At 43.9% G+C, this 26,636-nt stretch overlaps 13 protein-coding genes across 13 annotated transcripts; 6 read left to right on the forward strand and 7 right to left on the reverse strand.

Annotated features, from left to right (window-relative positions):
• Nucleotides 1-152: 152 nt before the first annotated feature.
• On the forward strand, nt 153-2,212 carry V2V93DRAFT_322360 (MBOAT, membrane-bound O-acyltransferase family-domain-containing protein; the record flags this gene model as incomplete). The annotated part of the gene is made up of 8 exons (XM_066907402.1): nt 153-348; nt 415-482; nt 535-873; nt 932-1,048; nt 1,103-1,462; nt 1,515-1,838; nt 1,898-2,045; nt 2,106-2,212. The coding sequence occupies 8 exons, from the start codon at nt 153-155 to the stop codon at nt 2,210-2,212; spliced, it is 1,659 nt and encodes a 552-aa protein (XP_066767049.1).
• A 314-nt stretch (nt 2,213-2,526) lies between these two features.
• Nucleotides 2,527-3,207, forward strand: V2V93DRAFT_379144 (INO80 complex subunit Ies4-domain-containing protein; the record flags this gene model as incomplete). Its single annotated transcript, XM_066911997.1, has 1 exon — nt 2,527-3,207. The coding sequence occupies one exon, from the start codon at nt 2,527-2,529 to the stop codon at nt 3,205-3,207; it is 681 nt and encodes a 226-aa protein (XP_066767050.1).
• A 42-nt stretch (nt 3,208-3,249) lies between these two features.
• V2V93DRAFT_366739 (ubiquitin-conjugating enzyme/RWD-like protein) lies at nt 3,250-4,502 on the reverse strand. Its single transcript, XM_066909385.1, has 4 exons — nt 4,162-4,502; nt 4,015-4,104; nt 3,721-3,956; nt 3,250-3,665 (listed from the first exon to the last, which is right to left on the reverse strand). Exons 1-4 carry the CDS (start codon nt 4,285-4,287, stop codon nt 3,575-3,577), a joined length of 543 nt encoding a protein of 180 aa, XP_066767051.1. The 5' UTR covers nt 4,288-4,502; the 3' UTR covers nt 3,250-3,574.
• Nucleotides 4,503-5,496: 994 nt separating this feature from the next.
• V2V93DRAFT_322556 (uncharacterized protein) lies at nt 5,497-6,451 on the reverse strand (the record flags this gene model as incomplete). Its single annotated transcript, XM_066907410.1, has 2 exons — nt 5,497-6,035; nt 6,094-6,451. The coding sequence occupies 2 exons, from the start codon at nt 6,449-6,451 to the stop codon at nt 5,497-5,499; spliced, it is 897 nt and encodes a 298-aa protein (XP_066767052.1).
• Nucleotides 6,452-6,753: 302 nt separating this feature from the next.
• On the forward strand, nt 6,754-8,832 carry V2V93DRAFT_366743 (P-loop containing nucleoside triphosphate hydrolase protein). The gene is made up of 5 exons (XM_066909386.1): nt 6,754-6,904; nt 6,971-7,206; nt 7,261-7,309; nt 7,372-7,425; nt 7,481-8,832. The coding sequence occupies exons 2-5, from the start codon at nt 6,989-6,991 to the stop codon at nt 8,675-8,677; spliced, it is 1,518 nt and encodes a 505-aa protein (XP_066767053.1). The 5' UTR covers nt 6,754-6,904; nt 6,971-6,988; the 3' UTR covers nt 8,678-8,832.
• Nucleotides 8,833-9,415: 583 nt separating this feature from the next.
• V2V93DRAFT_366749 (uncharacterized protein) lies at nt 9,416-13,020 on the forward strand. Its single transcript, XM_066909387.1, has 4 exons — nt 9,416-9,527; nt 9,635-9,887; nt 9,952-10,011; nt 10,077-13,020. Exons 1-4 carry the CDS (start codon nt 9,517-9,519, stop codon nt 12,879-12,881), a joined length of 3,129 nt encoding a protein of 1,042 aa, XP_066767054.1. The 5' UTR covers nt 9,416-9,516; the 3' UTR covers nt 12,882-13,020.
• Nucleotides 12,945-14,213, reverse strand: V2V93DRAFT_366750 (uncharacterized protein). The gene is made up of 2 exons (XM_066909388.1): nt 13,853-14,213; nt 12,945-13,802 (listed from the first exon to the last, which is right to left on the reverse strand). Exons 1-2 carry the CDS (start codon nt 13,866-13,868, stop codon nt 13,018-13,020), a joined length of 801 nt encoding a protein of 266 aa, XP_066767055.1. The 5' UTR covers nt 13,869-14,213; the 3' UTR covers nt 12,945-13,017.
• V2V93DRAFT_180129 (hexokinase-domain-containing protein) lies at nt 14,187-16,095 on the reverse strand. The gene is made up of 3 exons (XM_066906943.1): nt 15,789-16,095; nt 15,680-15,730; nt 14,187-15,619 (listed from the first exon to the last, which is right to left on the reverse strand). Exons 1-3 carry the CDS (start codon nt 15,892-15,894, stop codon nt 14,391-14,393), a joined length of 1,386 nt encoding a protein of 461 aa, XP_066767056.1. The 5' UTR covers nt 15,895-16,095; the 3' UTR covers nt 14,187-14,390.
• A 201-nt stretch (nt 16,096-16,296) lies between these two features.
• V2V93DRAFT_379152 (uncharacterized protein) lies at nt 16,297-19,012 on the reverse strand (the record flags this gene model as incomplete). Its single annotated transcript, XM_066911998.1, has 4 exons — nt 16,297-18,255; nt 18,317-18,416; nt 18,475-18,922; nt 18,988-19,012. 4 exons carry the CDS (start codon nt 19,010-19,012, stop codon nt 16,297-16,299), a joined length of 2,532 nt encoding a protein of 843 aa, XP_066767057.1.
• Nucleotides 19,013-19,548: 536 nt separating this feature from the next.
• Nucleotides 19,549-22,024, forward strand: V2V93DRAFT_404232 (G protein-coupled glucose receptor regulating Gpa2-domain-containing protein). Its single transcript, XM_066912639.1, has 2 exons — nt 19,549-20,062; nt 20,142-22,024. Exons 1-2 carry the CDS (start codon nt 19,893-19,895, stop codon nt 21,796-21,798), a joined length of 1,827 nt encoding a protein of 608 aa, XP_066767058.1. The 5' UTR covers nt 19,549-19,892; the 3' UTR covers nt 21,799-22,024.
• Nucleotides 21,973-23,285, reverse strand: V2V93DRAFT_366754 (uncharacterized protein). Its single transcript, XM_066909389.1, has one exon. The coding sequence runs from the start codon at nt 23,215-23,217 to the stop codon at nt 22,024-22,026; it is 1,194 nt and encodes a 397-aa protein (XP_066767059.1). The 5' UTR covers nt 23,218-23,285; the 3' UTR covers nt 21,973-22,023.
• A 164-nt stretch (nt 23,286-23,449) lies between these two features.
• Nucleotides 23,450-24,623, forward strand: V2V93DRAFT_322063 (RNA polymerase II-associated; the record flags this gene model as incomplete). The annotated part of the gene is made up of 2 exons (XM_066907382.1): nt 23,450-23,690; nt 23,749-24,623. The coding sequence occupies 2 exons, from the start codon at nt 23,450-23,452 to the stop codon at nt 24,621-24,623; spliced, it is 1,116 nt and encodes a 371-aa protein (XP_066767060.1).
• A 121-nt stretch (nt 24,624-24,744) lies between these two features.
• On the reverse strand, nt 24,745-26,246 carry V2V93DRAFT_379156 (S-adenosyl-L-methionine-dependent methyltransferase; the record flags this gene model as incomplete). The annotated part of the gene is made up of 3 exons (XM_066911999.1): nt 24,745-25,514; nt 25,567-26,014; nt 26,073-26,246. The coding sequence occupies 3 exons, from the start codon at nt 26,244-26,246 to the stop codon at nt 24,745-24,747; spliced, it is 1,392 nt and encodes a 463-aa protein (XP_066767061.1).
• Between the last annotated feature and the right edge of the window lie 390 nt (nt 26,247-26,636).

The following is a 26,636-nucleotide window of genomic DNA, read 5'->3' on the forward strand; positions in this document are numbered from 1 at the left end:
CCTCGCGTCTGCTTCATATAACCTACCCACCTCCTGCTGTCAACAGTCGCCCTCATGCGGTAGATTTTTTTTAGTATATCTATTACTAGAAATTTTCTTTTTTTGATTAGAGGTTCTTATTTTCGGCTTGTTGGATCTTGCGCAGAGGAAACATGGTGAACCCTCTCCGGCTCTTCGCTCTCGATATCCTCGACGCTAGGCTAGTGCCAGAGTCGGAAGAAAAGATTAATCAGACCAAAAGGAAAGCGCCCCCATCGCGATGGAATACTATGGAGTTCTACTTCTATTACGTTGTATTTATCGTCTGCGTACCTCTGATGTTTTGGGGAGCAATGTCGGGCAGCAATGGTGAGAACAGCAACTCCTTTTACTTAGATCCCCTACATTTTCGCTAACACTAAAAAATTACAACAGAAAATAGTCCAAACTACTCCAAATATGAGAAGGATCTAGAACAAGGATGGATAATGGACAGGAAAGTGGTGAGTATCCTCTGATCGTAAGTTCAGTTTTCAAATGCTGATAAGAGCCCAGGACAACTCGGATGCTCAATATTCTGGTTTCAGAGGAAGAATACCGATATTAACTGGTTCCATCATCTTGCATTTTATTTTACGACGAGTTGCAAATGCATTCAAAGTTTCACGATTATCATTTGATCTTATATTTGCCGCTATATTTCTTACTGTTCTGCATGGATTCAGCGTTTTGAAGATTCTTGCCATCTATGCAATTAACTACCGATTCACAAAATCTCTATCCAAAAAATCAGGAATGATAGCGACATGGGTATTTTCAATTGTAATTCTATTTCTTAATGAAAAATACGATGGCTACAAGTATGGCTCAATTGTGCCTGCTCTCGCGGTATTGGTAAGGGCCTTATATCTAATTTGTGAAAAGGAAAGCAACTCACTCAGTATAATTATAGGACGGACACTGCGGCCTCCTTCCTAGATGGGACGTCAACTTCAATTTTTCCATCTTGCGTCTAATCAGTTACAACTATGATTACTACGTATCCCTAGAAAGTGATACAGATATTGAGGTTAGTTTTATCTACGCGCCTTTTTATAAAGACCAGTAGCATTAATATGAATAGAAGAAACAACGGGACGAAAAAGAAATATCTGAGCGTGATCGCATAGATATTGGTCCGCCAAAACGGGAGTACAACTTTTTAAACTACTTGGCTTATTTGGTCTATACGCCTCTTTACATTGCCGGTCCAATTCTCACATTTAATGACTACATGTATCAAAGCAGACATGAGCTGCCTTCCGTTCAAGTGCGAAAGACCGTACTTTATGGAATACGAATGGTCATTTGTATCCTGGTTATGGAGTGGATTCTCCATTTTATGTATGTTGTCGCCCTTTCCAATGCTCATGCATGGGATAATCTTTCCCCATTTCAAATAAGTATGGTTGGATTTTTCAACTTGAAGACAATCTGGCTGAAGGTAAGTAATCTCATATCAGTATCGCCAAATGCTGAATACTAAGGCATATTAGCTTCTTATTCCTTGGAGACTATTTAGATTCTGGGCACTACTGGACAAAATAGATGCTCCAGAAAACATGCTACGATGCATGAGTAATAACTATTCTGCCTCAGCGTTCTGGAGGGCCTGGCACCGTAGTTTCAATAGATGGACTACCCGATATCTGTATATTCCTTTAGGGGGCTCTCACCATGCTATCCGCAATATGCTAGCAGTTTTCACATTTGTTGCATTTTGGCATGACATCCAGTTACGTCTACTTGCGTGGGGATGGCTTATTACATTATTTATTGTTCCTGAAATTTTGGGTAAGCTGCTGTTTCCTGAAAAAAAGGTGAGTATTGCTATTTACTACGATTTTGCTTGAATTTTTTTTAATAGAAACTATGATAGTACGGTTCCTCGCCTCTGTATCGACATCTGTGTGCCTTGGGAGCAGTTGCCAACATTTACATGATGATGACTGCAAATTTAGTCGGCTTTGCAATTGGCCTTGATGGTGTCAGGGATATGCTTTATGACATTTTCAGCTCATGGTCTGGTAAGTGTTATCACTATTCGAAGCGAAATTAATTACAGATAGCTTATTTTACAACACTAGGAATTCCATACTTTATAGCTGTTTCCGGTATATTATTTGTAGGTGTTCAGGTCATGTTTGAAGTCCGAGCAAATGAAGCCCGCAACGGTATCAGTGTGCGGTACTAAGATTGTCGCAAGTTGAACAAGGCAATAGAGTTGCATAATAAACAAAGCCCATCAATTTGCCTCGTTTATCTTTTATAGTGCATTGAAAAGCATTTGAATTCATAATAAAAATCATTAGCTTATTACTTTGCAATTCAAATTGAGTGCAAAAAAGTTAAAGTAATGATTACATGGTGTATCTGCATTGAATGAGTCAGCAATCCTCTGCCTAACTGTGCAATTCCTCGAGCAGAAACAGCGCATAGATATACCACTTCACCTAGAACGAACCTCAGCCGTACCCGCAGCCGAGCTCTATTACGACCATTTGAGAAATGGTTGTTCTTAAGCTTAATCCTCAGCTTCTGCTGCAGCAAGAACAAACAATAGCACGCTCTTCGGTCTCGTCGCCAGGAGCTCCATCCTCACCAGCTCCTTCTTCACCAGCTCCATCTGATATCGACTCCGAACCTGCTCCAGTTACAACCACGAAGCGAAAATCATCATCAACTGGTCCGTCATCGGCGGGTGCCAAACGAAAACGGATCTCTATGACCCCCGCCCCTTCGTCTCCACTGCTTCTTCCGACTGTTTCGGACGTATCAGCCACCGGTACACCTGCGCCGAACCCCCCACCCAGCCATCACGCTCCGCACTCTAAATTGGGCCCCAAAGCGAATCAAGGATCTATAAATGCACAATTGCGCGCCTTGGATCGTACAGGAAAACCGTGCCGCCGATGGACGAAAGCTCCGCTTGAACTGAAGAGCTTCACGGGATGGGAATGGTCCACTGTTTCGTGGGCCGGTGATCAAAAGTATGAGACTGCTGGATCATATAAGCAGGACGAAAATGCTAAAGATGGGTCTTCTGCTTTATCGGCACCGCCAGCTCCTCCGCCTCTTACAATTACGATTCCATCTTTAAACAAGTCGAAGAGTTCAAAAGATCCTAAGAATCCAGTCCGGTTCCCGGCTATTCTGCTTAAGGGTACTTTGGAGGATTTTTCCGCTTGATTTGATGAATCTATATATGTATGCTTTTGATGCCTGGCGTTGTTTTGTTTTCGAAATCTGATATGTTGCTTGCATTTGCATAAAGATCCTACGTGCTTTTTAATTTCACTTCCATGGATTTGGCGTAATTGTATATTATTGAAAGCCACATGTATTCCTATTCAAAGGAAACTATGAGAGTCAAATTTATACAAATGAAATTAAAGAAAGGATTATGAAAGTAAACGAAAAACTTAGTGCAACGGGTACTCAAAAAATTAGCAGTTTGAATAAAGCCAGCCTGCTTTAAAATCCGTTTCAAATTCAGGAATAACTCCTGACCGTGTCCGCCAAATCGTACAATATCCCGATGAATTATGCTACTATTTTAATCCTCTCCAAGCTCCTCTATGTCTTTGTAATGAGCCATCAGAGATCGCTTGTATTCAGTCTTGTTGTTGTCCCATTGATCGGCAGCCCTGGAATATGTCAGTAAATTCGACCACTAATAAACTGATAAATAAGAAAACTCACTGGGCATTAAGAGGAGACGCGTTATTAGGTTCGCCAAGAAGAGACTGTAGACTGAGCAGGATTGTTTGTACGTTGTAGATGGCTGACCACTTATCCTTCAAAATATCGAGACAGATGTTGCCAGACATGTCAACGTTCGGGTGCCACATTGGCGAAACAAAGCGAATGACTGGAGCACGGTAAGGATAATTAGCCGGAAAGGTCATTGCTATCTTGTAAGTCAGACCCTCATACGGCTAAATAGCATGAAATAGTTAGACCAGAGTAGTTTAAGCAAGATATATGAAAACCTACAGTCCCGTCCGGACCAGCAATGGTACCTGTCCACTGGCACAAATTCGAATCGCTAACAGGAAAGGCACTGATTCCAGGAATGCCCGACATCTAAGAGCAATAAGTATATCAAATTAATACAATTTACAAGCAGCTACTAAAGCTTACCATCAGCTGCATCAGCTCGCTTTGTAGTCTCTTTGTCACCGAGTGACTGTCGGTTGCGGTAGCGGGAGTGTCTTGCATTTTCAACGAAGAATAGCCAGAAGCCGCCTGTGCGTTTTGAGATTCCATAAATAAGGGCCGAGTATTTCAAAGGAAAGAGTGGTTAATTGAGCTCGAGATTTACAATCGAACCGAGATGGACAGCTGCTGATCAAGCACAGTCGGATAGAGAATACAAGAAGAAGAAACGAGTGGTAAGAAGAGCGCAAAGGAGAAACGAGTGTGATAATTTACTCTTCTGTTCCTCAAAAGAAAGCTGTACAATAACAAGATCTTGATGTAGTGAGGAGAGTTAAGTGAAAAGGAGAGCATCACCAAAACAAACCCTTTTGTTTGGGAGTTGCCCAAGCGGCTCTAGTTTGCCACCACCGCGGCGCGTGTTTAAGAAGTCTATACTTTATATACTGATTACTTGCGCCCGCTCAAGCATATAGTTGCCATACATTTCACTATCATATCTTATTCCATATCCTCTGTCTTTAAAGTCTCTTCCAAGCCCTGCTTCCCGTTTGCCTCAGCTTCGTCTATATGACGCGGCGGCATCGACTTCTTTGTCTTCTTATCCTTCTCTGCTGGCTTCTCTTCGCTTTTGGCCTTAACAGACTTAATAGTCTTTTGTAGTTCCTCAAGACCATACCATCTTACCAACCGCCTATTAGCGCGTCTGAATGTTGTCACCAGCGAGTTTGCTTCTTCGCCAAAGTCATTTCCTAAATTTGAGTCCCTGACTCCAGATAAACTACTCATAATATGGCTATTCAATGTCGAGAGATCGATATTCTTGCGCTTGTGCGAAGAGGCCGCTGATGCCATCATCTCTGCATTCAAAATAGTCTGCTCGTCTTCCGAATACTCAAACGGATCACGAGTGCGGATTCTCTTCCATGTGCGTTTAATAGAACCTTCTAAATACCGGGCTCTCTTCCTGCGGCGATCAGTAACTCGAATTAAGTGCGCAATTTCTACGTCACATTTAGCCTCTCTCTGATGCGTTAGCTCCTGAGCGGCCTGTTCAGCTTTGGAAACCTTTTTTGGGGGTTTAAGTATCAAACGTCCAGGGACAGGCGATGACTTATGAATTGCAGCAGCAGAGCCAATAACACCGCCATCGTCAGACTCTGAATCTTGATGAGAAGCACCATCATCCTCTTCGCGTTTAATTCTTTTGCGCTTCTTCGTGCTAGAGTTCGGCGCTGGTTCCTCTTTGACCTTTACCCCATCCACAGTAGACATCTCCAAATGACCTGAAATAGATTAGATATATAACAGAATGCAAAATTAATGCAACATACGTTTCCGCTCCTCGACCATTCGCACTGCAAAATCTTTCTCCTGCGGTGAGTCGACATTTTCAAGTTCTATCTCTTCAGGTGTAAGTGGTACAAATAGCGGGATTTTCATCCCATTATCCTGACCGTACCCGAAAGGATTTGCGCGCAGCTGCTCTGGGCTGAGATCAGATTCAAGATAAACCCACATCAGCCATAGGAAAGCCTTTGCACGCGACTTGCTCGATACGTTGGTGTTCATTATAAAGTCATAAAATTCAAACGGCTCGACAAAAAATAAGTCTGTCACTCGACGTGCGTATGTGGCCAAGACAAAGACTAGATTGATTGGATTTGTTCTCGGGAGCCGAGGCCGGAGAAGGAGCTGATCAAGAGTTGACGGTTCAGGTCGGTCCTCGCAAGCCCCTTTCAAAATTGATTTTAGACGCGGAGCGTCCTGAAGTTGTTTATAAGCAGTAGGGTCCGAGTAAGATTGTAGCGAAGGAATTGGATGATACGTCCGTAGCTGAGCGCGCATCTCCGGGAAAACTGTATGATACGTCAAATTTAGTGTTATTTCGATAAAATGAATATAGACGCAACCTACAATTGAGAGTGGTATTCATGCGACCAATGTTGACAAGAAGACAAACCATTGCGATGTTCAATGCCGCCTGACTGTCGCCAAGAAGCTTTTCTCGCAGTACTTTGGATGATTTCGAAGAACGTGCCATTGCATCGACATAAATCTCGGAATATGAATGATTCGGGGTGCCATCATATGAGTTTGTGAATACACGTGTATCATCGTAAAATATCTCACGCAGGAAGTCGTATTGTATGTCTTTGCGCCATAGTGGCTCACCGTCTTTCTTCTTGATATGTCGTATTTTGGAGTTAATTAATAAAGTTTGCGAGCGAGCTCCGCCTGTGCGAGCAGCCGGAGAGCTTTTTGCTGGAGCCATTGGCGACGATGTCGCGACTGAGGAATGAGCAGGGCGACTGCTTCTGCTAGCGCCTGACTGGGTTTTGGTACCACGGGGAGTATACGCTGACAACTTTGGTTCAGCAGATGATCCGTTTTCGTGAGGTTTATCAAAGCGGTCGATTATCTGAGTCTCAGCCATCAGCGGACCTCCCTCGATGTCTTTAGCTAGAAAAGGCAGGCGTCATGAACGGGCAGAGACTATGAACACAGGCCCCGACCCGCGATGATTAGCCCCTGCCGGCGGTGTGTTAAAGTTCAAAGCACCCAACAGATATGCCCTATATTTCCAAAGAGTAATTCTTCATCAAACGTATAATTTTTTTCTAAGCAGTGCATCAGCGTGCAAATACGACAATCGTTTGCCGGGATAGTCAGAGTTATCTATTTGCACTACTGTCGGCTTATATTGTTTTAGTTCTACAAGCTGTTGGTATGTTTTTGAAGTGCTTATAAGTATAGCTTATTCATGGGAAAGTCGAGTACTGATGTTCAACAGCTAAACTCGATCTTCATCATGGATTCCTCAGAAAACGGCGTCGCAACTCCTCCTATTTCTGGAGACGAGGCTCCTGTTGTTGAAACTCCCAAGACTAAATCAGTCACATTTGCTGAACCTGAAACTGAGGGGGATCTTTCGGAAGACGATAACGAAAAGGATCTTGGTCTTCCTCCTCAGCCTGATAATCCAGATTTTTCAAAGCTCAACCCTCTCAGTCTCGAAATCATTGGAAGGTGTGTTTTAACTGAGTTTTATTGTAAAATGTAGGCATACTTACTGTATCTCAGGCAAGCTACCATCAATATCGGAACTATCGGTCACGTAGCGCACGGAAAGGTATGCGCTACTTGCTTTAAGTATTTGCTTCTATGTTGGTCAACAATCTAACAATATTTCAGAGTACTGTCGTCAAAGCTCTTTCTGGTGTTCAGACTGTCCGGTTTAAGAATGAGGTATGTATATATCGACTCGACACCTTTGTCCTTGATTCTAACGATACGTTTCAAGCTTGAGCGAAACATCACCATCAAGCTTGGTTATGCCAACGCTAAGATTTACAAATGCGACTCCCCCTCTTGCCCTAGGCCCGATTGCTATCGCTCTTTCCGATCTGAGAAGGAGCTCAACCCGAAGTGCGAGCGACTAGGCTGCAACGGCCGATACCAACTGTTGCGACATGTCTCCTTTGTTGATTGCCCAGGCCACGATATTCTCATGTCCACTATGCTTTCGGGTGCCGCGGTTATGGATGCCGCTTTGCTTCTAATTGCTGGAAACGAGTCTTGCCCTCAGCCACAGACCAGTGAGCATTTGGCTGCTATTGAAATTATGAAGCTTAATCACATCATTATTCTTCAGAATAAGGTTGATCTTATGCGGGAGTCCAACGCCCAAGAGCACTACCAAAGTATTCTCAAATTCGTCAAGGGAACTGCTGCTGACAAGGCGCCCATTATCCCGATTTCAGCACAGCTAAAGTACAACATTGACGCTGTTAATGAATACCTTGTTAAATCGATTCCCGTTCCTCCAAGAGACTTCACTGCTGACCCGAAACTTATCGTAATTCGATCATTCGATGTCAATAAGCCTGGGTCCGAGATCGATGAGCTTAAAGGTGGGGTCGCCGGAGGATCTATACTCACCGGAGTTTTACGACTGGGAGACGAGATTGAAATCCGACCTGGTATTGTTACTAAGGACAATGAAGGAAAGATCCAGTGTCGTCCTATTTTCAGCAGAATTATCTCCTTGTATGCTGAGCACAATGATCTTAAGTTTGCGGTTCCCGGTGGATTGATTGGTGTCGGAACAAAGATTGATCCTACGTTGTGCCGTGCTGATCGTCTTGTTGGCCACGTCCTTGGCTCGAAGGGAAAGCTTCCAGAGATTTATACTGAGATTGAAATCAACTACTTCCTTTTGCGACGCCTCCTTGGTGTCAAGACCGATGAAAAGAAGCAGGCTCGTGTGTCGAAGTTGACTAAAAACGAGATTTTAATGGTTAACATTGGTTCGACTGCGACTGGAGCGCGTGTTGTTGGTGTTAAGGCAGATTTGGCGAAGCTGCAGCTTACTTCGCCAGCTTGTACTGAGATTGGCGAGAAGATTGCACTTTCGCGGAGAATTGAGAAGCACTGGCGTTTGATTGGATGGGCTACGATCAAGAAGGGAGTTACGCTGAAACTAAAGGATTTAGAGTAAACTGTTTTGTTGTTGGCTTTGAATTGGAAGGTTTTCGATTATTTTTGCGGGTATCGAAACGGCTCAATCTGATGGTTTTTATGCATGTAGATTGTAATATAAAGAGCGAATCTGCACATGGTATTGTATGTTTAGATATAATAAAAGTAGACATAACAATTCCACCCTTTTCACTCCTCATCCATAGCAACGCCCGACTGTGTTATTTCATTCCCTTCAAATATGTAACGTTGAATAACACTTTGTTGATAGGCGGCATTGGCTTCTGTAAATTTATTTGCTAATGTCCGTTGTCTGTGTATATATCCACCTAGCAAGATATTTAACTTTTTCTCCTGGTCGGTCGTCTTCTTTGCGAGATCTTCAACAAGAGCACTACCAACCATCTCAAAGGCTTCCTCGGTCTCAAGCTCTGAGTGCTGAATTGGAATAGGTGCGGGATCTGATGATTGTGGGATCTGCTTTGATGTTGGATCCACTTCCTGCTCTGTTTTTGTCTTGGAGGCTGCTTTCTTTGCCCGTCGTGGAGGCATTGTATGATGTACTTAGCAAATGATAATATAAAATATGCTCTATCTTAGTAAACTCTGTATCTTGATGTCAAAGATAGGAGCCGACTGCTACTTTATAAGCTAGCACATGCATATTTCATATGCAATCTTTCAAGGTTTAGGGCTTACTTAAAGTTCTCCTTGATCTCCCAGTTCAACGAGAAAAAATTGTTATAAGCGCTTTTATACAGTAGTAGTCTATTCTGGAGAATAGATCAAACGGATATCTGAATTGTCTATAGTCTATTTAGCTGCATCTGCTAATAGACGGAGTTAGAATCATTAACAATGGGTAAAAAGTATGACATTTTGACTAGCACTACTGGTTTTTCTTGCATTCGCTAAGAGGTGTCTGCTGAGCAACATTCAGGTTCGTTCTTGGAGTTTACTAACTGAAATTGTTTAGAGACAAAAAGAGTAAGAAGGACGACTACTGGGATGCAGGTTTTGAGGAAGATCAAGAGGTCGCTCAACCCGAAGGATTTGCGGCAGCCACTCCTGAACCTGCCCCCGTAGCTTCAGATCTTGTTGCCGAATCGGCTGAGGATGATTTTCCTGATGTGAAGCCAAAAGGAAAAACTACGCCCGCCGAACCTGAAATCGCTGGAGAAGAGAGCGAGGAGGAAGATGAAGAAGCTGGTCCTACTATTCAGCTGAAGGTTAGTATCAAACATCGAAGGAGGTCTCTCTTGTTAAATAGCTATTAACTGTCTGAAACCTTAGAGTAAAAAGGAGAAAGAGCGAGAAAAGAAGGAAAAGGAGAAACTGCGGAAGAAGCAGCAAGTATGTTTTTTTATTAGAATTGTCATTTATCTATTTACCGCAGCAAAAACTAACAACCTCTGTAGCTGGAACGAAAGAAGGCTGCCTCTGGCGGTAACGCTCCTGCAGCAAGTGCTGCAAAGGTAGAAGAGGCTCCTGCAGCAGCAGCAGCAACTCCTGCTCCTGCTGCTACCTTGGTTGCTGCCAAAAAGGGTGGCAAGGCCGATCCGAAGAGTAAGAAGAAGAATGCTATGTTGGCTGCTTTGGAGAAGCAAGTTGAAGCCCAAAGAGCAGCTGAAGAAGCCCGAAAGAAAGCTGAAGAAGAGGAGCGAAAGCGTATTGAAGAAGAGGAGCGCGTTGCTGCTGAAGAGGAGCGCCTTCGAGAAGAAGCCAGGGCTCTGAAAAAGGAGAGGGAGCGAGCCAAGCGCGAGGAATTGAAGCGTGAGGGAAAACTGCTGACAAAGAAGCAGAAGGAACAGCTTGCACTTCAGCAAAAACGTGCGCAGCAGCTTCGAGAGTCTGGCGCTGTTCATATTGCGGGCTTCGAGGAAAACAACGGAGAGGCGGACAAGAAGCCCAAGAAACCTGTTTACGGCAAGAAAAAGGGTGGTAAGCATGCCGATAAGAAGACCGAGGATGAAGCTGCTAGTCTTCAGAACTCGGTTGCTTCTCTCAGTCTAGAGGAGAAGCCTGCTACTGCAGCGGCAGAGACAACTGTACCTAAGGAAGCCGAGGAAGTTGAAGAGGGAGGATCTTGGGAAGATGCTCTCAAATCAGAACGTGAAGAAGAAGGGGAGTCATGGGAAAACCTACTTGCGTCAGACAATGAAGACGGATCAAACTCTGACAGTAATGGTAGTACCGCTAAGACCGAGATCTCTGACGAGCCTAAGGAAGTTAAACTTTCGACTGAAGAACAGGAAGAAGCTGACGCTGATGAAATCGCGCGACAAGAAGAGGAGAGGAAGAAGTCAGAGCGTGCCGCTGAACTTGCAAAATCGAAAGCAGAGCTTGAGAAGCGCAAGAAAGATGCCGGACAGCGACGTGACAAAAGACATAAAGCGGCTTTGGACGCTCGGTCTACCGATAATCTTCGTTCGCCCATTTGTTGTATTCTTGGCCACGTCGATACTGGTAAAACAAAACTTTTAGATAAGGTTCGTCAGACCAATGTTCAGGAAGGTGAAGCCGGTGGAATTACGCAGCAGATTGGTGCTACTTATTTTCCTATTGAATCCATTCGCCAGAAGACCGCAGTTGTCAACCAAGATAACTTTCTGGAGTATAAGGTTCCTGGTCTATTAATCATTGACACTCCTGGTCACGAGTCCTTTACAAATCTGCGTACTCGTGGTTCATCCTTGTGTAATATTGCAATTCTCGTCATTGACATCATGCACGGACTTGAGCAGCAGACTCTAGAGTCTATTCGTCTTTTGCGTGATCGCAAGACACCCTTTATTGTTGCACTGAACAAGATTGACCGTCTTTATGGCTGGGAGTCTATTCCTGACAACGGAGTCCAGGACTCGCTTGCCAAGCAGTCTCGTGCTGTTCAGCGTGAGTTTGAAGACAGAGTCCAAAAAACCAAAATTGCACTTGCGGAGCAGGGTCTTAACTCGGAGTTATACTACAAGAACAGAAATCTGGGACGTAATGTGTCACTTGTGCCGACTTCTGCGGTCACTGGTGAGGGCGTTCCAGATATGCTTAAGCTACTGATCGAGCTTACCCAGAATCGTATGAGTGAGAAGCTTATGTATTTGTCTGAGCTTGAGTGTACGGTGTTGGAAGTCAAGGTTATCGAAGGTCTTGGAACGACTATTGATGTAGTCTTGTCGAATGGTATTCTTCGAGAGGGTGACAGGATTGTGTTATGTGGTATGAATGGTCCTATAGCAACCAATGTTCGAGCACTTTTGACTCCGCAGCCACTTCGCGAAATGCGGATCAAGTCTGCGTATGTGCATCATAAAGAGGTCAAGGCTGCTTTGGGTGTAAAGATTGCAGCTAATGATCTTGAGAAAGCTATTGCGGGTTCGCGATTGCTCCTTGTTGGGCCTGATGATGACGAGGAAGACTTGATGGACGAAGTCATGTCTGACTTGACTGATTTGCAGAGCAGTCTTGATAAGAGCGGAAGAGGTGTATGCGTGCAGGCGTCCACTCTTGGATCGCTTGAAGCGTTACTTGACTTTTTGAAGCAGATGAAGATTCCAGTCATGGCAATTTCTATTGGACCCGTGTACAAGCGTGATGTGATGAAAGCGACGACAATGCTTGAAAAGGCAAAGGAGTTTGCAGTGATGTTGTGTTTTGATGTGAAGATTGATAAAGAAGCCGAGGAGTACGCAGAGCAACAGGGAATTCGCATTTTCAGCGCGGATATTATCTATCATTTGTTTGACTCGTTTACGAATTACCAGAAGGAGCTTCTTGAGGCTAAACGGAAGGAGACGGCTGTGCATGCCGTCTTCCCGTGCGTTCTTCATACAATCAAAATAATCAACAAGCGCAATCCTATGATTATTGGTGTCGATGTTGCCGAAGGCAGTCTTCGAGTTGGGACACCTATTGCTGTGGTGAAAATTGATCCTGCTACGCAGATGCGGCAAGTCATGACACTCGGTCGTGTAGTTAGCCTTGAAGTCAACCACAAGGCAGTGGATATTACAAAGAAGGGACAAGCTCAGGGTGGTGTTGCTATGCGTCTTGATACGCCTGCTAATCAGCCTACTTGGGGTCGTCATGTTGACGAGTCTGATATCTTGTACTCTGAGATTACTAGAGAATCTATTGATACTCTCAAGGATGCTGCGTACAGAGATGACGTCACGAGGGACGAATGGCTACTAATTAGACAGCTCAAGAGTGTTTTTAGCATTGCTTAGTTCTTTTATGAAAAGTGTTTTTCCCCCCTTAAGAAGTCTGATGAGTGTTTTTGGAGATGGGTGTTTGAAAGTTTCAAAAACTGTTATTTATGTATTGCAGAAAAAAAACCTATATAATTTAAGCATTTCCTACGGTTTACCATTTTTCTTGCCACGGACGAACGTCTAATTCAGTCGTCCACGCGCTTCTTCCCTGAGCATGTAAATCCCAATACACCTGGGCAATATCCTCAGGTTTTAATTTCAAATCCTCCATCTCGTTAAGGTATTCTTTAACTTTTGGAGTATCGACGACACCATCTATATTTATGGTTGCGACGTGTACGTTTTGAGGCGCAAATTCGCGGGCCAAAGAGTGAACTAGAGCGCGAAGACTGTATTTTGCAGAGGCAAAGACGCTCATTTTCGCGTTTGATTTGAACGATGCCGTGGCGCCTGTGTACAGCAACGTAGGCCAGAGGGAAGGCTTCGATTTGGCGTAGTTTAACAGAAGAGGGAGAGACTGTTGAGCAAAAAGGACGGCGCCGTATGTGCCTCCTCTAAATGATGCGACGTAATCCTCTGGCTTTGATTCGAGGAACGGAGAAGGCTTGAATGGGCTCGAGACATTATAAAAAGCTACAGCGACTGGTTGCTTGAGTTGCTCAATTTGAGCGAACGCGGCCTTGATTGAGGCCTCATCGGTAACATCGGCTGTGAATGTGCTGACTTTGGGCCGAGTCGGCAGAGACGTGAGGGAGGGATCAGTATAGATACTCTTGAGAGCGTCGGAAGCTGATGAAGGGACTTGCGGCGAGCCGACTTCGATTGCAGGAAGAGTTTCAAGAGAGCGGCCCAGCAGTACGAGATCGTAACTTTGAGCAAAGCGCTTTGCTACTCCTTGCGAAATGCCGGGTCCTAGACCGGCGATTATTGCGAGAGCTGCAAATAGATCAGATCTGGTACGGCAATCGAGATTTCGAGAGACTTACCTCTGGGTGGGGACATGAGAGTCGAATGGTTGCCAGTTGCGTAAGAACTTGTGTATGAAAGATTTCTGCCCAAGACAACTGAATTTAGAAGAAAATATAGGGAAGAGAGAATAGGTAACAATATACATGTCGCCCTTAAAGCGTGATCACATCATTATCGTCGATCAGTCGATCTGAAATTACTAATAACGGCTTATTAATCTAACCATGCGATCCATTTTGAATCATCAAATATTCTGTAAACTTATGCAAATATCTAGCCTCGAGATCTACCGTTTTTAGTCGAAGTAATAAGCGATAAAATTTAAAGGTATACGATAATAACAATATTGAAAAAGACGCATAAAATATTGACTACGGGGTCGACTGGTTTATATATATATATATATTCAACTAATCCAGATAACTTCGTTTGAGCACATTACCGCGCCAGCGCACTGATGTTCTTTTCGTCAAACACGCCATTATCGACTAATGACTACAACCTTTCTTTTTGCAAACAGCGCGCACATAGAACAGCTAAACAATTAGAACTATGCTAAGCAACGACAGCACACAAGGCAGCGCCAACCCCACTACCATCCTTTGCAATTCCTATCTGTACTCTAGACTCCTTAGTCTGTCCGATAATAGCAGATAATGCTTCTCTTATCAGACTCTCGTAGCCAGGATAAAACTCTATCACAGATCCATCCATTCCGACATCAATAATACCGTGCTTTTCAAATGCCTTTGTGTGCTCCAAAATGCCAGCGACGACTGCACCGGCAAGATACGCAGATCTCTTTCCAATAGCTTCGACAATGGTCTTAATAGCCTTACGCTCTTCAAGCGTAGATTCCAATGCAAGCTCTTTTTCGATCAATAAACGAGTAGCAATTAGATTCTTTGAAAAATCAGCCTCTATGCGCGACAGCGCAGATGTGTCTAATTTCCATTCAGTCTCGAGTTCGCTAGAACTCGACTTGAAGAGCAGCTTTTGACTGCACAAATCAGCCAAGATCACCCGTAGAATTTCACCTAGAAACATTCCCGAAATACGCTTCTCAAAAAGCTGCATTCCCTTATTTGGCGTCTTCTTGTCAACTTGCTCATCGTAATCAGTCGATCCGATAGAAACGCACTGGTTATCAAATGAACCCCATTCAGTATTGATAATCATCATGGGAGAGTTTTTTCTAAGATTAGAGATCTTTTCTTCGCCGAGCTTGGTAATGGCATCGAGGTTCTCAACATAAGCGCAGTTGGTGCCGGTGCCAATAATGATTCCCATAATGGTAGTATGATGACCGGGGGAAGTGTACGACCGAGACATGAGAGTACCTACGGTGTCATTCACAAGAGCAGCAACATGAACGTTCAGGTTTAGCGCGTCAAGCTCATCTTGTAATAGCAAGCAGACATCTTGCCCGACCGCATCTTTGACATCAAAACCTTTGGTCCAGCGTAGCAGTGTTCCCCGGTTAATAGCGGTCTGACTAACGGGAAAAGAGAACGTGAATCCAAGTTTGAGTTGGTGGTCAGTTGCATCCTCGTCGAATTTCTCGCTGAGATGGGTAGCAATAAAATCCTTCACTTTTTGTGCCAAGAACGAAAAGAGCTCTTTTGAAGTGCCGACCATGAGATTCCGAGGAATAACGGTCTTTGTTTGAAGTAGATCGTATGTGTTATCGCCATTCAAGTGGATTGAGCAGACGCGAAAGTTGGTGCCGCCCAAATCGACAGCCAAAAACGTACCTGTCTCACGTCCGGATGGTGTTGCCGTAACTATGATGCGCGATCAGTTAATATTATTCGGGCATTTTTTCAGAAAAACAGAAAACTCACCGTACGATGGAATCATAGCCATAGCTTCGCCATTGTGGTTGAGTCCCAATTCTAGATAAAGACTGTTAGTGATGTTCGGGAGCTGGCGGGCTGGGACGGTGTAACTCACTTGTAAGACGAATGTACTCGCTGGAGATACTCTTGAGCTGCTCGTCAGTGATACTGAACTTCTTACAGATAGAGTCGACAGCCTCGGTCAGGTTTGATGAAGTCATTGCTGGATATTCTGAATCTAAAGACAGATGGCATAACCGGAAGAGCGAGGACCTGGGTCTGAGTATACTAAGTTTGAGCGGCCCATTGATAGGGCAAGGGCTTTTCCGGGAAGCAGTCTCGAGCAAGCAAAAGCTCCGAGGAAAATCGGCTCAGACCTGATAAAAGCTGCAGAGAATACACTTTTATTCCTCTGGAATAAATGCTTTGCAGTCCTCTTCAGAACTAGAAAATCCTTATTCCTATTCTCTGCGGAGACTACGCGGCAAGCAAAATTCGGCAGCACACTTCTGGACTAAAGTTTTTCCGCACATATCGCTCTGTCGGCCTCTGCTCGTCGTTTAGGCTCTTGACCGCAACAGAGAGAGCCACCACGATACCCGGATCTTTACACACACAGTTCTTCAGCCCCTTTGCTGGTTCTTTCTCATGACATTCCGTCGTACCCGCAGCGTCTGCCCGCCTGCGACCTGCGACATGCCCTCGCTTCCGGCGTCCACAGTAAGGTACGGCACCCTTGGTAAAGGTACTCCAGCCACTTCGTCGCGTGCGCCGTCCCACGCGGCGTATAATGGCAGCGGCAGCCGACCCCGGGCAAGCACTACCAAGGATGCCTGTCCACGCATTATACTTCCCCGCACTGCGGCAGCCGTTGATGCAGGTGTCAACAATTGAAATTGCCCTGCTGCAACGTCAATCGCCCGTATTACGCCCAGACCAAAGCAATTCATGTACTTGATCTCTTCTGATGTAATAGTAGGGCTTTTAACCAAGGGAAGAGGAGCACTGTTTGCCCCTAGCGAAATGTAAGATAATTTCTGTAGTGGCTCCTTGCTGGTAAGGCTGCTGATGCCAACTATTGTGCCGTTGATTGCAGACAGAGTGTGGTCTGATTGCATATCAGTGCAGTCTTCACTACCAAGGATCTCGACAACATGAATCCCTCTTTTTCTGCCCTCTGAAATTAAAGGGTCATAAGGGACAACGTACGGTTTCATAGATGTTAGCGTTCTAGAGAAATCCCAAGAATCTGGACCTGTAGAATGAAAATACGCCATTGTTTGTGCATTTCTTAAATCTGCAGCAACAAACCTAGACGCCAGCTTCAACTGTTTGTCGCTCCCATCCGGGGGCGAGAATGGCTGTAACATTTTGAGTCTTGAATTCACGCGACCTTTCTGGTCGACACCGACTGCGTCGTATAGCACACTAGCCAGGTCGGACGTCAGATCCGTCTGTCCAGGGTGAGCTAGACTAGGTCCAATATAAACAATGATATCCGGATTGCATATTTCGATTATCCGTTTCAGAATCCGAATGCCATCACCCTTCACCCAGCCTGATGTATTTATAATAAGAGGCATTTGAGCTTGAATCCGATGTGGACAACTACCGATATCAATCTCATCATTCTCTTCTATCTCGTCTTCCATTTCATCTTCGTCATTGTCATCATTTATTTCAATATCATTACTGTCTTGTGCAACGCCTTTCAAACCTGACTCGACACTCGCGAGCATGTCCGTTCTGAAGTAGTTTTCCAAAATCTCAGTATACTTTGTATAATCCGATGTCGCATCTCGAGGAGAAATGAATCCAAAATGAATAGCTTTAGATAAATCTGTCATCGAACAATGCGTAAGCGAAGGACCAAACACCGGCTGACTATGCGCACTCAGACTTAAAATGCCCGCAGGACTGAACTCTGGCTGTCCTGGATCCAAATCCAAAAAGCCAGGCTTTATATCGTGTTTAGAGACAGCAGAAGCAGATGATAGCGAATTCAAGAGCAGGCGAGCAAACGTGGATTTTCCCGCGCCTTTTGGTCCACAGACGAGAAATCTTGGATGACGAGTATCTCGACTATCGGCTCCATCTTTGACTAATTTTGTAAGCTTGGCAATTTGAGCAGACCATACTGCTGAAAGTGACAGTACGAGTGGACAACTGTGCTGTGCTGCCGTGTATAATACTGTATAACTCTTTGTCTTTATAGCGTCTCCTTTTGAATCGAGTTGAGTCTTTGCCGATGAGCTCCATAGGCTTTGAGCGTTTACAAATAACCGGTCAATATCTTCTAATCCAGTGATAAGCGATTTGATGGCAATAATGCATGGTCGCTGGAGAAAACTTGCTGAGATAGTTTTCGGGTTCGCTTTTGGAACAATTGATAAAATGTCATTGCGTACTGCATCATCTCTATTTGACTCTATATCTGCTATACGAGCGGATAGAGTTGGAAGGGCGGAGGATATTGGAGCAAATACCTTGTGATATCTCTTGGAGGGAAGTAAAGATGCGCCATATAATGATAAAGTGCCTTTTAGAACTCTAACTGAATATTGACCCTGTAAGATCAAACTCTGATAAAAAATAAAATTAGTTGAAGATCATTATGGATTTTAGTAATAGCTCGAGTAGTACCTCTTTGTAGTCCAGAGCATAGACCGTCAAATCCGGAGTGTCAATATAATTGCTGCTGCTCGGCGAGAACATTGACAATTGCACCTTCTCATCTAAATCACTGCAGTAGCTTGAATCAGTTCAAATGCTAAAGTGATCAGTTTTCAAATAACACATACACGTATTCAGAAGTTATAACTGGCTCGTCGTCTTCAGAGTCGGAATCGATCAAGATTTGATCACTTTCTCTTTTTGGGACTTCTCCCACCACGGCATCAAATGTGATGGTATTCTCTGGAGGCAAATAGTCCTCGTCATCACTGTTTATTGCAGGGGCATAGTCTATTATATCGGATTCATCTTCGCTTGCATTCTTCTGCTCTAAAGCATTGGTTGCTGGTACAGATAGCTCTTCAACATTGGTGACAGAAGTCCGCGCTGTAGCAGCAGCTGCCGCCTTGAGTACTGCTTTGGCGGATATTGGCTTTGGCGATGGTACACTAGAATTACCTATAGGCATTCGTTTCCGTCTTGTGTAAGTCTGAGAAGGGGCAGGCGGATCAGAGTCCGCTTTTCCAGGCTCCGTCGAGCGCTGCCTTTTCGTCGCAGCGGAGGAAGCAAGGAAGGCTTTCGAGCAAGGGCAAATTAGTAAGTTGTATTTACAAAGTCCATCATTATATCAAAATGCATACCTTTCGCCGACTGTACCCGCTTCATAACTCTCTAGAAGCAGTGCTGGCTCGTATACGTAGAGTATAGTAGCAAATAGCTGTGAATAAATGAAAATCTCCCGTATTTGTGCGGCTCAGGTTTTTTTAAGTCTCCCAAGAAAACAAACGGCGCGTCGCCGGTGACGCGTTTAGAATACAGCGCATAGGGAAGGTTTCTAATGTGTAGATTCTTATACTTATTCGCCTCGAATATTGTTGAGCAGAAATAGACACACTTGGTATCTCTGTGAAAGAAGAAATGTGTTTATGTTAATGTATATACTGTAGCAGTCACTGCAGAAAGGCCGCTATACCGGTATCCTTATCGCTATCAGCACTATCGCTGGCAGTAGCACTGATATACGCTTTTATACTACGGTCTATACCAATACTGGTACTATCTACGTCGCAGTCAAAATGCGTCAAGCAACACAGCGGATGATTTTTATTTCTTCTCAACCTGACCAAGAACAGTTTAGCGTAAGTTCTTGTGGCGCTCTAAGCTTTCTGCCCTGAATTGTTTTTTGCACGTGAACCCACAGCTGTACACGGCGCCGTATACTCCAACCGCAGACAAGTGTTATATTAGTAGCATTATGCTCTCATTTATATTCTCAGTTTGAATTGTCACTGTTATCTATGTCTGGTTACAGTCTGATGTTTCGCAAATGACTGAAGCCAGCAGTTCAACCACCTCATTAACTTCAAACTTTCAGAATTCAAAATTCAAATACACCGAGGCTCAAGTCCTGTTCGGCATCTTCTTCTCAGCCTCTCGTAACCTCAAACCTTACATCTTCACGACAAAGCGTGACTCAATACAGTCTAGAAAACAACAAACCGCGTTGCCAAATCCAAAGTAGTTACGAACCGGTGACGCGGATCCAATGGACCTCGTGAACTTACTCGCTCCTCGCGATGGAGTGTACGATTACTCGCCAAACGCGCGCCATGGAATCCGTATCATCAGCTTCGTCTCATCTTGGCTTTCCATTATAAGCTGCTTCATTGCCTTCTACTGGCTCTACCGGCTGCCTGAGAAAGTTTTCCGTCATTTGTATGTATTGCCATCGTCAACTTTTTCTCTGTTGTTTTTGTATTTGGTAATCGCCATGTTAAACTCTTGAGTGTCACAGGCTTATTTTTCTACTGCTTTTCTTCGACTGCTGGCGCGGTGTCATTCTTATGTGGTACCCTATCCGTCTTTGGTACACTGGTGAAGATTCCATCGGACCTCATGCATGTCAAGCAGACGGCTTCTTTGCCGCTCTCAGTATTGAAGCTGGAGATTTTGCAGTCCTCGCTATAGCCATACACACATATGTGTTTGTTATGTATCCTCAGGTACAATCGTCTGGTTCAGCGAATAAGTACGGAGGCTTGTTTAAATACAGGAGAATACTTTTCTTTGCCTGGGCAATCTTCTCGATTCTTTTTGCTGCACTGCCGTTCGTGAAATCTGGTGAGGCAAGATCAGACGCGTCGGACTTGCAAGAAGCTAGTCTTGGTTACATTCAGCTGACCACTTGGTGTTATCTGCCAATATCTCCTATTTGGTATCGATTGGTTTTGGCTTGGGTTCCTAGATATATTGTGCTGTTCACCATATGTGCAATCTATATCGGAGTTTATCGCTACGTACGGAAAGTACTTCGTAAGGTTGAAGTCATTCAGCATGGTGTGCAAACTTTACCTTTGGATATTTCTGCAGCGGACAATAAGTTTTCGGATGAAAATGATCATATTACTAGCATGAACGATGTGGAAAAACAACTCCGAAACGATGAGAATTGCGAGTCAAGTTTGGGAGACGAAGATATAGTGGTGTACAATCTAGAACTTTCCGCAGACGATGCCAACCATTTTGAAAGCAATGTTCAGTTTCATACCCATTTACGCAAAGAGTCACAGTTAATCGGAAATGTATCGGCAGGATCTTTGGCAACCGCACGTCCACTTGTGAACAATAACCTTGTCAGCCCTCGGCAATTTGTTCGTAAGACCATCAGAATCGATATATCAGAGCAAGATAGACAACGCACGGCAGTCTTGCGACAAGTTAAATATCTGTTACTATATCCCATATTTTACGTTATTATGTGGGCTCCACCATTCGTTGAACAATGTCTGATGTATACTTCGTACTATCAATCTCACCCCGTTGCATGGCTCGGATACATTTCAGCGTTCATGTATGGAATCAGCGGATTTTTCAACACATTTATTTTTGCCTTTCGTGAAACACCGTGGAGGACAGGACCAACGTTGATACGACAGCCGTCAACTGTAGACGATGGCTATGCAGTCGGTGGTTCACCATTCTCTGTAAGTAACGAGTCTGGCGCTTCTGAGAGTATAGGGAAAGAAACCGCAGAAACCACAGATTTTCAGAAATACAGTGCTACACATAGACTTAAGTCAGCTCTGAGTTTTTCAAAAAGTAGAGCCGGATCTACAAGGAACCGAACAGAGCCTTCGACAGCCACCCTTGGTCGATGCGGTAGTGCAACATTTACGCCGATGAGACCGACTCAATCAAGAACACGAACATCGAATTTTGATTCATCTCCTGCCTCCTCTGGAGCCTACTCTGAGGGCCAAACTTCAAAGGAGTCTACAGCGCCAGTAGTTAATTTCGGATCCCAAGTTGAGTCTGAGAGTTTTGGAAACTCTTCTATAACTCCATTCAACATCATGAAAGTTCGTCCGACTACGAGGAAACCAGCGCGAGCCCGGGGTGATTGGCTGGATAATGTACTTGATGATATAGATGGTGTTCCGGAGGATACGTAGAGCTTATTAGTCGGTATATTTGCGCTTTTGTACAGTATGTAATTACGTTTTGGGGTTAAATAGTTTGTAATTTATTTTTGACCTTATTTTGGAGTGTATAGCATATTAATGATTTTTTGTACATTATTTCGATTTTTGTGCAGCGAGAATGCTTAAAGATATATCTGATCCTGATAAAAATTTACAAACGTGAATATATTCATTGATATTATGGATTTTACAACACTAATCGGACGACTTGCGTAAATAATAGATGGCGAATCCATCTCGCAAATTCCTAGAGAGATATTCCGCCTTGACATACCACACCTGCAAACCTCCGACCTTAAAAACTTCCTTTAAGAATGCCTCTAAAACATCATGAGCACGCATTTGCACGCCTACCAAGATATGAGTTCTGTCACTTGCTAGAAGAGATAGAGTATTTACAAAAGGCGTAATAAGAAAATCGTTATAAATGGTATCACACGCAATAACGATGTCGAAGTCTTGTACTGAAAGTGTGTCTTTCACATATTTTATATCTTGCTTTGCGCGTTCCCAATCTAATTCTAAAACTTCAATTTGAGCAGTAGCAGCAGCAACCTCGCGGTCTGAATTTTTGCGAGATCCAATGGAAGGAGATTTTGATTTCTGTTTCGTTCGACGGTCTATAGGATGTGGAGACTCTTTTGTCTCCTGTTTGGCGATGGTAAGTGAGGTATACGAAGGTGCTTTTTCTGCACGACGGTGGTCAGGTAATGCTTGAGCAATAGCCTCCTGAGAGACATGCATATTATATGCGATATTTTTCCGAAGGAACGGTAATATATGTAATTGATCTGTAGCAACATATAATCCGCCCGAGCATTTAGAGTCTGATGTTGATGCAAAAAACGGTAAACTTAGAGCGCATGTAAGAACTCCACCAACTCCTGCCCCAATCTCAATTATTCTCAATTGCTCGGTCTCATGCCTTAACCGTGTAAATAGAGGATAGAACACGGTACCTGGGGTAAGAACCCATTCTGCAAAAAAAGGAGAAACTCTCCATAAGATTGCACCGGTGGTGCTATTTTCCTTTGATGAATGCAGCAGCTCAAGAGACTGATGCAAACTAAATTCCAATGATATACAATCTTCGTCCAAGTCCTTTGCGTGGGAAGGCTTTGTCTTGCGCGTCCTCTTCATTGGTTTAATTCCTGTCTCTATATTCTGCAGTACAGACTGTTCACACCCACTATTCTTTCTGAGAACATCCCAAAAAAACAAAGAGGACACTTTTATCTCTACCGGAAGAATACCAGAAGTTCTGGAGACATATCCAAGATTCTGATTATCAGGTACTCTACGCTCAGAGTATAGACTGAAGACGTGGTCGGAGACAGTAAGTAGAGTTATGAGTTCCAGGCACTCTTCACTCGGTAATATATCTGTCATAGATAAAATGCATTACTTGATACAAATTCTAGGCCGGTTTGCTTAAACATAGAGGTATATTGATTGCATTTGATATTTAAGCAAATGAAGACGGACATTCAACTTAAGTACAAACGCCCTAATCGCTGACCGTTTGTTCATCCTCGATTGTACCTCATCTCAGCACGCGAACGAGAATCTCAAGCTACTTCACCCACATCAAGAGGAGGGACCGAAAACGACAACACTAAAGATGTCGCGTGCGGTTAGGCAGGATTATATTGCTCGTATACGCTATCAAAATAGTCTACCACCTCCGCCATGTCCACCAAAACTTCTCGATGTTACAGTCCCGCTATCCGAATTTACATCTACCGGATTTCTGTCGGCGCTGATTCAACAGCAACCTTTAAACATTGATATTGATGCTGAACTTGGAATTCCTTTAGATATGACATTTATCAGTGGAGTGTTTGACAAAGGCGACGAATCAAGTACGCTGTCTTATATCCACGATAGTGCTAGACAAAAGCAATCTAATATTTTTACTAGATTTATATCCCGACCGTAATCCTCAGCCTATGAATGAAACTGATCGTCTACTTCTCAGAGATCCCGAAATGGTTAGCGGTGTATCAAAATCTCAACCTGGAGTGTCATTTTTGCGCCGAACAGAATATATCTCGACCGATGCCATCAAACAGGCTCGTCAGGCTAACCGCGCTGCGAATGCTGCAAAGGCGGCAGATATCAGTGATCCTCAGACTCAACTTCAGACTATCGAGGAGACATTCAAACTTGCAGATGAGGATTTATCTACATTCCAGCATCCGACTAAGAAAGGGCTCGTCGTTGAAGAGTCATGGGCTTTGGTTCCTGATGTCGAGATGTTTGATTTGACGTATTTGTTGATGAAGATGGCTGGATCAGCACCAGGAGTCACAGGTAAAGACGAGACTGCAGACTCAAGATATGATGTGGCGATCGCAAGACCTACAGGCACCGAACAGAACACATTCATGTCTATGTTTCTTGCGGATAAGGACGCGGCAGAAAAATTTAAGCATAAAATCACAATCTCAGAATCTGAAGACCAGGCGGAAAGAGAAGCTGAGGATCTTGAAGACAAGACTGTGTATCGGTTTACACATTCTCGTGACTATGATATATCGAGCAAAGCTACCGATACAATAACCTTAGGAATCGATAGTGAGGAAGGGAAAGCCTATTTCCATCCAGTCTCATTGGATCTCACTTTGAAGCGACGACGGCAGGTTCAGGAGCAGAAGTATAATAAAGTTCCTGAGGTTGTCAATGAAGTTGCTGCTGTTGAGATCGAGTTCAGGTCTTTGACGGCTGAGGAGAAGGTTGAGAGGGATAGTCTGCGACGACAGGAATTTGGCTATATGCCGCCGCAGTTGATGTAATTCAAGAAGCTGGATTGGACAGTTTGAGAAATCTGTATACTAATCTTTCAAGTAAGTAAGAAAAAAAATATTTGGTTCGTGTAGCAAACATCGATCGTACATACAAGACTATTTACATTGACTACTCTGCCACTTCGCCTCCAAACCCAACAGGGACTGGTGATCCTTTAGGAGTGAATGCCATGACTTTATAGATTTTACCCATAGCGCCACCAGATCTCTCTACCAATCTGCTATAGGCTTTTGCAACTCTATCTTTACCTTCCTGTGACGACTGTCGATTAGCAAGCACTGTGGCACGAGCACCAATACCAAGTGTATGCAGCCAATCTCCTTGCTCAACCGGGCCGTGAACATCAATACCGACTTGGTCCAATGCGACATCTTTTAATGCGACAAAATCTACATCTGCTGACAAGTCCGCAGAGCCAGGCTCTTCAAAAGGAGATACGATATGATGTGATTTTATGGCACGAAGTGTGTCAACTGGTATCGTATCAGCCGGACCGTAGTCGATAATGATGGCAGAACCGGCATTAATAATTCTGCCAAGTTCGTCTTTTTCCTGAATTCTTTTTGCAATCTCAAGAGCAACGTCCCATGACTCGGGGCTAACCTCAATCTTGGAATGAATAGGAAGTTTGCTGTATCGTTCAGAACTCGAGGGAACTACCCTACTACTGGCAGTCGCATAGGCGGGAATAGTGAGATGAAATTTTGGATTCTCTGGACTTAGTGATGTCGTCTGATTTGGGAGGGAAAGGGGAGTTTCGACTTTTGGAATTGAGTAGTCGACAAGTAACTCTCGCCATCCGTGTTGGGTGTGCTCGAATTGATGGATGGGCAAGGCATCAAAAAATTCATGAGCAACAATGAAAGGAGCACAGTTGTCTATTCATTTGTTAAATGCGGTCGCATTTTGAAAGATATGTAAATCACTTGCCTTTAGGAACATGTTTGAGGTCCGTATACCAAGAGATCGGTTGGCCATACTTGGTCTTGCTCGTATATCCGTTCTCAGTGACCTCAATTGGTTCATCGCAAAGCAATTTGTGCTGCATATTGCGCAGAGTAGGGCTAGCTTCAACCATGCAGATCTCTTTTATAGTTTTATTGAAATATACAAAACTCTGGAAAGCCTTTAGCATATCGGCCATCAAAGTTCCGCGTCCGGGACCGAGTTCTATTAGCCGTGACTCGTCAGGTTTGCTGACTGCCATCCACTGAGTCAAGATCCATATTCCGACTAGTTCACCAAACATCTGAGAAATCTCCGGAGAGGTTATAAAGTCGCCGCCAGCACCGAATGGGTCTTTATTAATATAGTAACCAGATTCCGGGTTGGTTAGACATTGCCGCATGTATGCCGCTAGACTGATTGGTCCCGTTGTCTGTAATTATATCAGTCAATAGAGGTATTCAAGTTGAGAATATAGGTGGATAGCTCACTTTGATAACACCAGCAAGAATTTCACTCAAACTCTTCTTTGTAACGCTCGACCCGGAGGTTGAAGCATATCGCTTGAAAAGATAACTTCTGGCAAATGTAGAGTTCCTGATATGCCATGCCCTGCTCTGTCCAAACCCACGGAACGCGCTGTTTCGACAGATATATTGCCGCATAGTTTCAAATCCAGACGAATACTGCTACGCTTGTAGCATCTATATGTTTTTTTGGTTTGACTCCGGAGCCGCTCCATCGCAAAAGTACTTTTGACAACCTAAATTTGTGGATTATCTAAGATACTGATCATGCCCATTTATAATATTTACAGTGGAACTACTGAAATTACAAGGAGCCACTGACAACCATAACTTACGAACAGTCGTGCTATAATTAGTGACAATAATTACAGATCATGAAGCAATCTAGTGAAGGGAACTACAGCTAACTTTTAGCTATATTTCCCTAGAGAGCAAAAACCACGTGACATCGTGTCTACCTCTCATCGTGAAGTCGAAACTGAATGGCCGTATGTCTTGAGATGTTAAGCAATTAAAACTATTACCCAG

The sequence above is a fragment of the Kockiozyma suomiensis genome, assembly GCF_038497685.1.
Source record: "Kockiozyma suomiensis strain NRRL Y-17356 unplaced genomic scaffold V2V93scaffold_4, whole genome shotgun sequence".
Classification (NCBI taxonomy): domain Eukaryota; kingdom Fungi; phylum Ascomycota; class Lipomycetes; order Lipomycetales; family Lipomycetaceae; genus Kockiozyma; species Kockiozyma suomiensis.

Bases quoted from the DNA above. Each gene is read 5' to 3' on its own strand.
- V2V93DRAFT_366749 (XM_066909387.1), top strand. The intron at 9,888-9,951 runs GTTAGTATCAAA...CTGAAACCTTAG, and splicing joins GTCCTACTATTCAGCTGAAG to AGTAAAAAGGAGAAAGAGCG. The intron at 10,012-10,076 runs GTATGTTTTTTT...CAACCTCTGTAG, and splicing joins AACTGCGGAAGAAGCAGCAA to CTGGAACGAAAGAAGGCTGC.
- V2V93DRAFT_366743 (XM_066909386.1), top strand. From the start codon at position 6,989: ATGGATTCCTCAGAAAACGGCGTCGCAACTCCTCCTATTTCTGGAGAC. The intron at 7,207-7,260 runs GTGTGTTTTAAC...ACTGTATCTCAG, and splicing joins AGTCTCGAAATCATTGGAAG to GCAAGCTACCATCAATATCG. The intron at 7,426-7,480 runs GTATGTATATAT...ATACGTTTCAAG, and splicing joins CTGTCCGGTTTAAGAATGAG to CTTGAGCGAAACATCACCAT.
- V2V93DRAFT_404232 (XM_066912639.1), top strand. From the start codon at position 19,893: ATGGACCTCGTGAACTTACTCGCTCCTCGCGATGGAGTGTACGATTAC. The intron at 20,063-20,141 runs GTATGTATTGCC...TGAGTGTCACAG, and splicing joins GAGAAAGTTTTCCGTCATTT to GCTTATTTTTCTACTGCTTT.
- V2V93DRAFT_180129 (XM_066906943.1), bottom strand. From the start codon at position 15,894: ATGACTTCATCAAACCTGACCGAGGCTGTCGACTCTATCTGTAAGAAG. The intron at 15,731-15,788 runs GTGAGTTACACC...GTCTTTATCTAG, and splicing joins CGAGTACATTCGTCTTACAA to AATTGGGACTCAACCACAAT. The intron at 15,620-15,679 runs GTGAGTTTTCTG...CGCGCATCATAG, and splicing joins GGCTATGATTCCATCGTACG to TTACGGCAACACCATCCGGA.
- V2V93DRAFT_366739 (XM_066909385.1), bottom strand. From the start codon at position 4,287: ATGGAATCTCAAAACGCACAGGCGGCTTCTGGCTATTCTTCGTTGAAA. The intron at 3,957-4,014 runs GTAGGTTTTCAT...CATGCTATTTAG, and splicing joins TTGCTGGTCCGGACGGGACT to CCGTATGAGGGTCTGACTTA. The intron at 3,666-3,720 runs GTGAGTTTTCTT...GACATATTCCAG, and splicing joins GCGTCTCCTCTTAATGCCCA to GGCTGCCGATCAATGGGACA.
- V2V93DRAFT_366754 (XM_066909389.1), bottom strand. From the start codon at position 23,217: ATGACAGATATATTACCGAGTGAAGAGTGCCTGGAACTCATAACTCTA.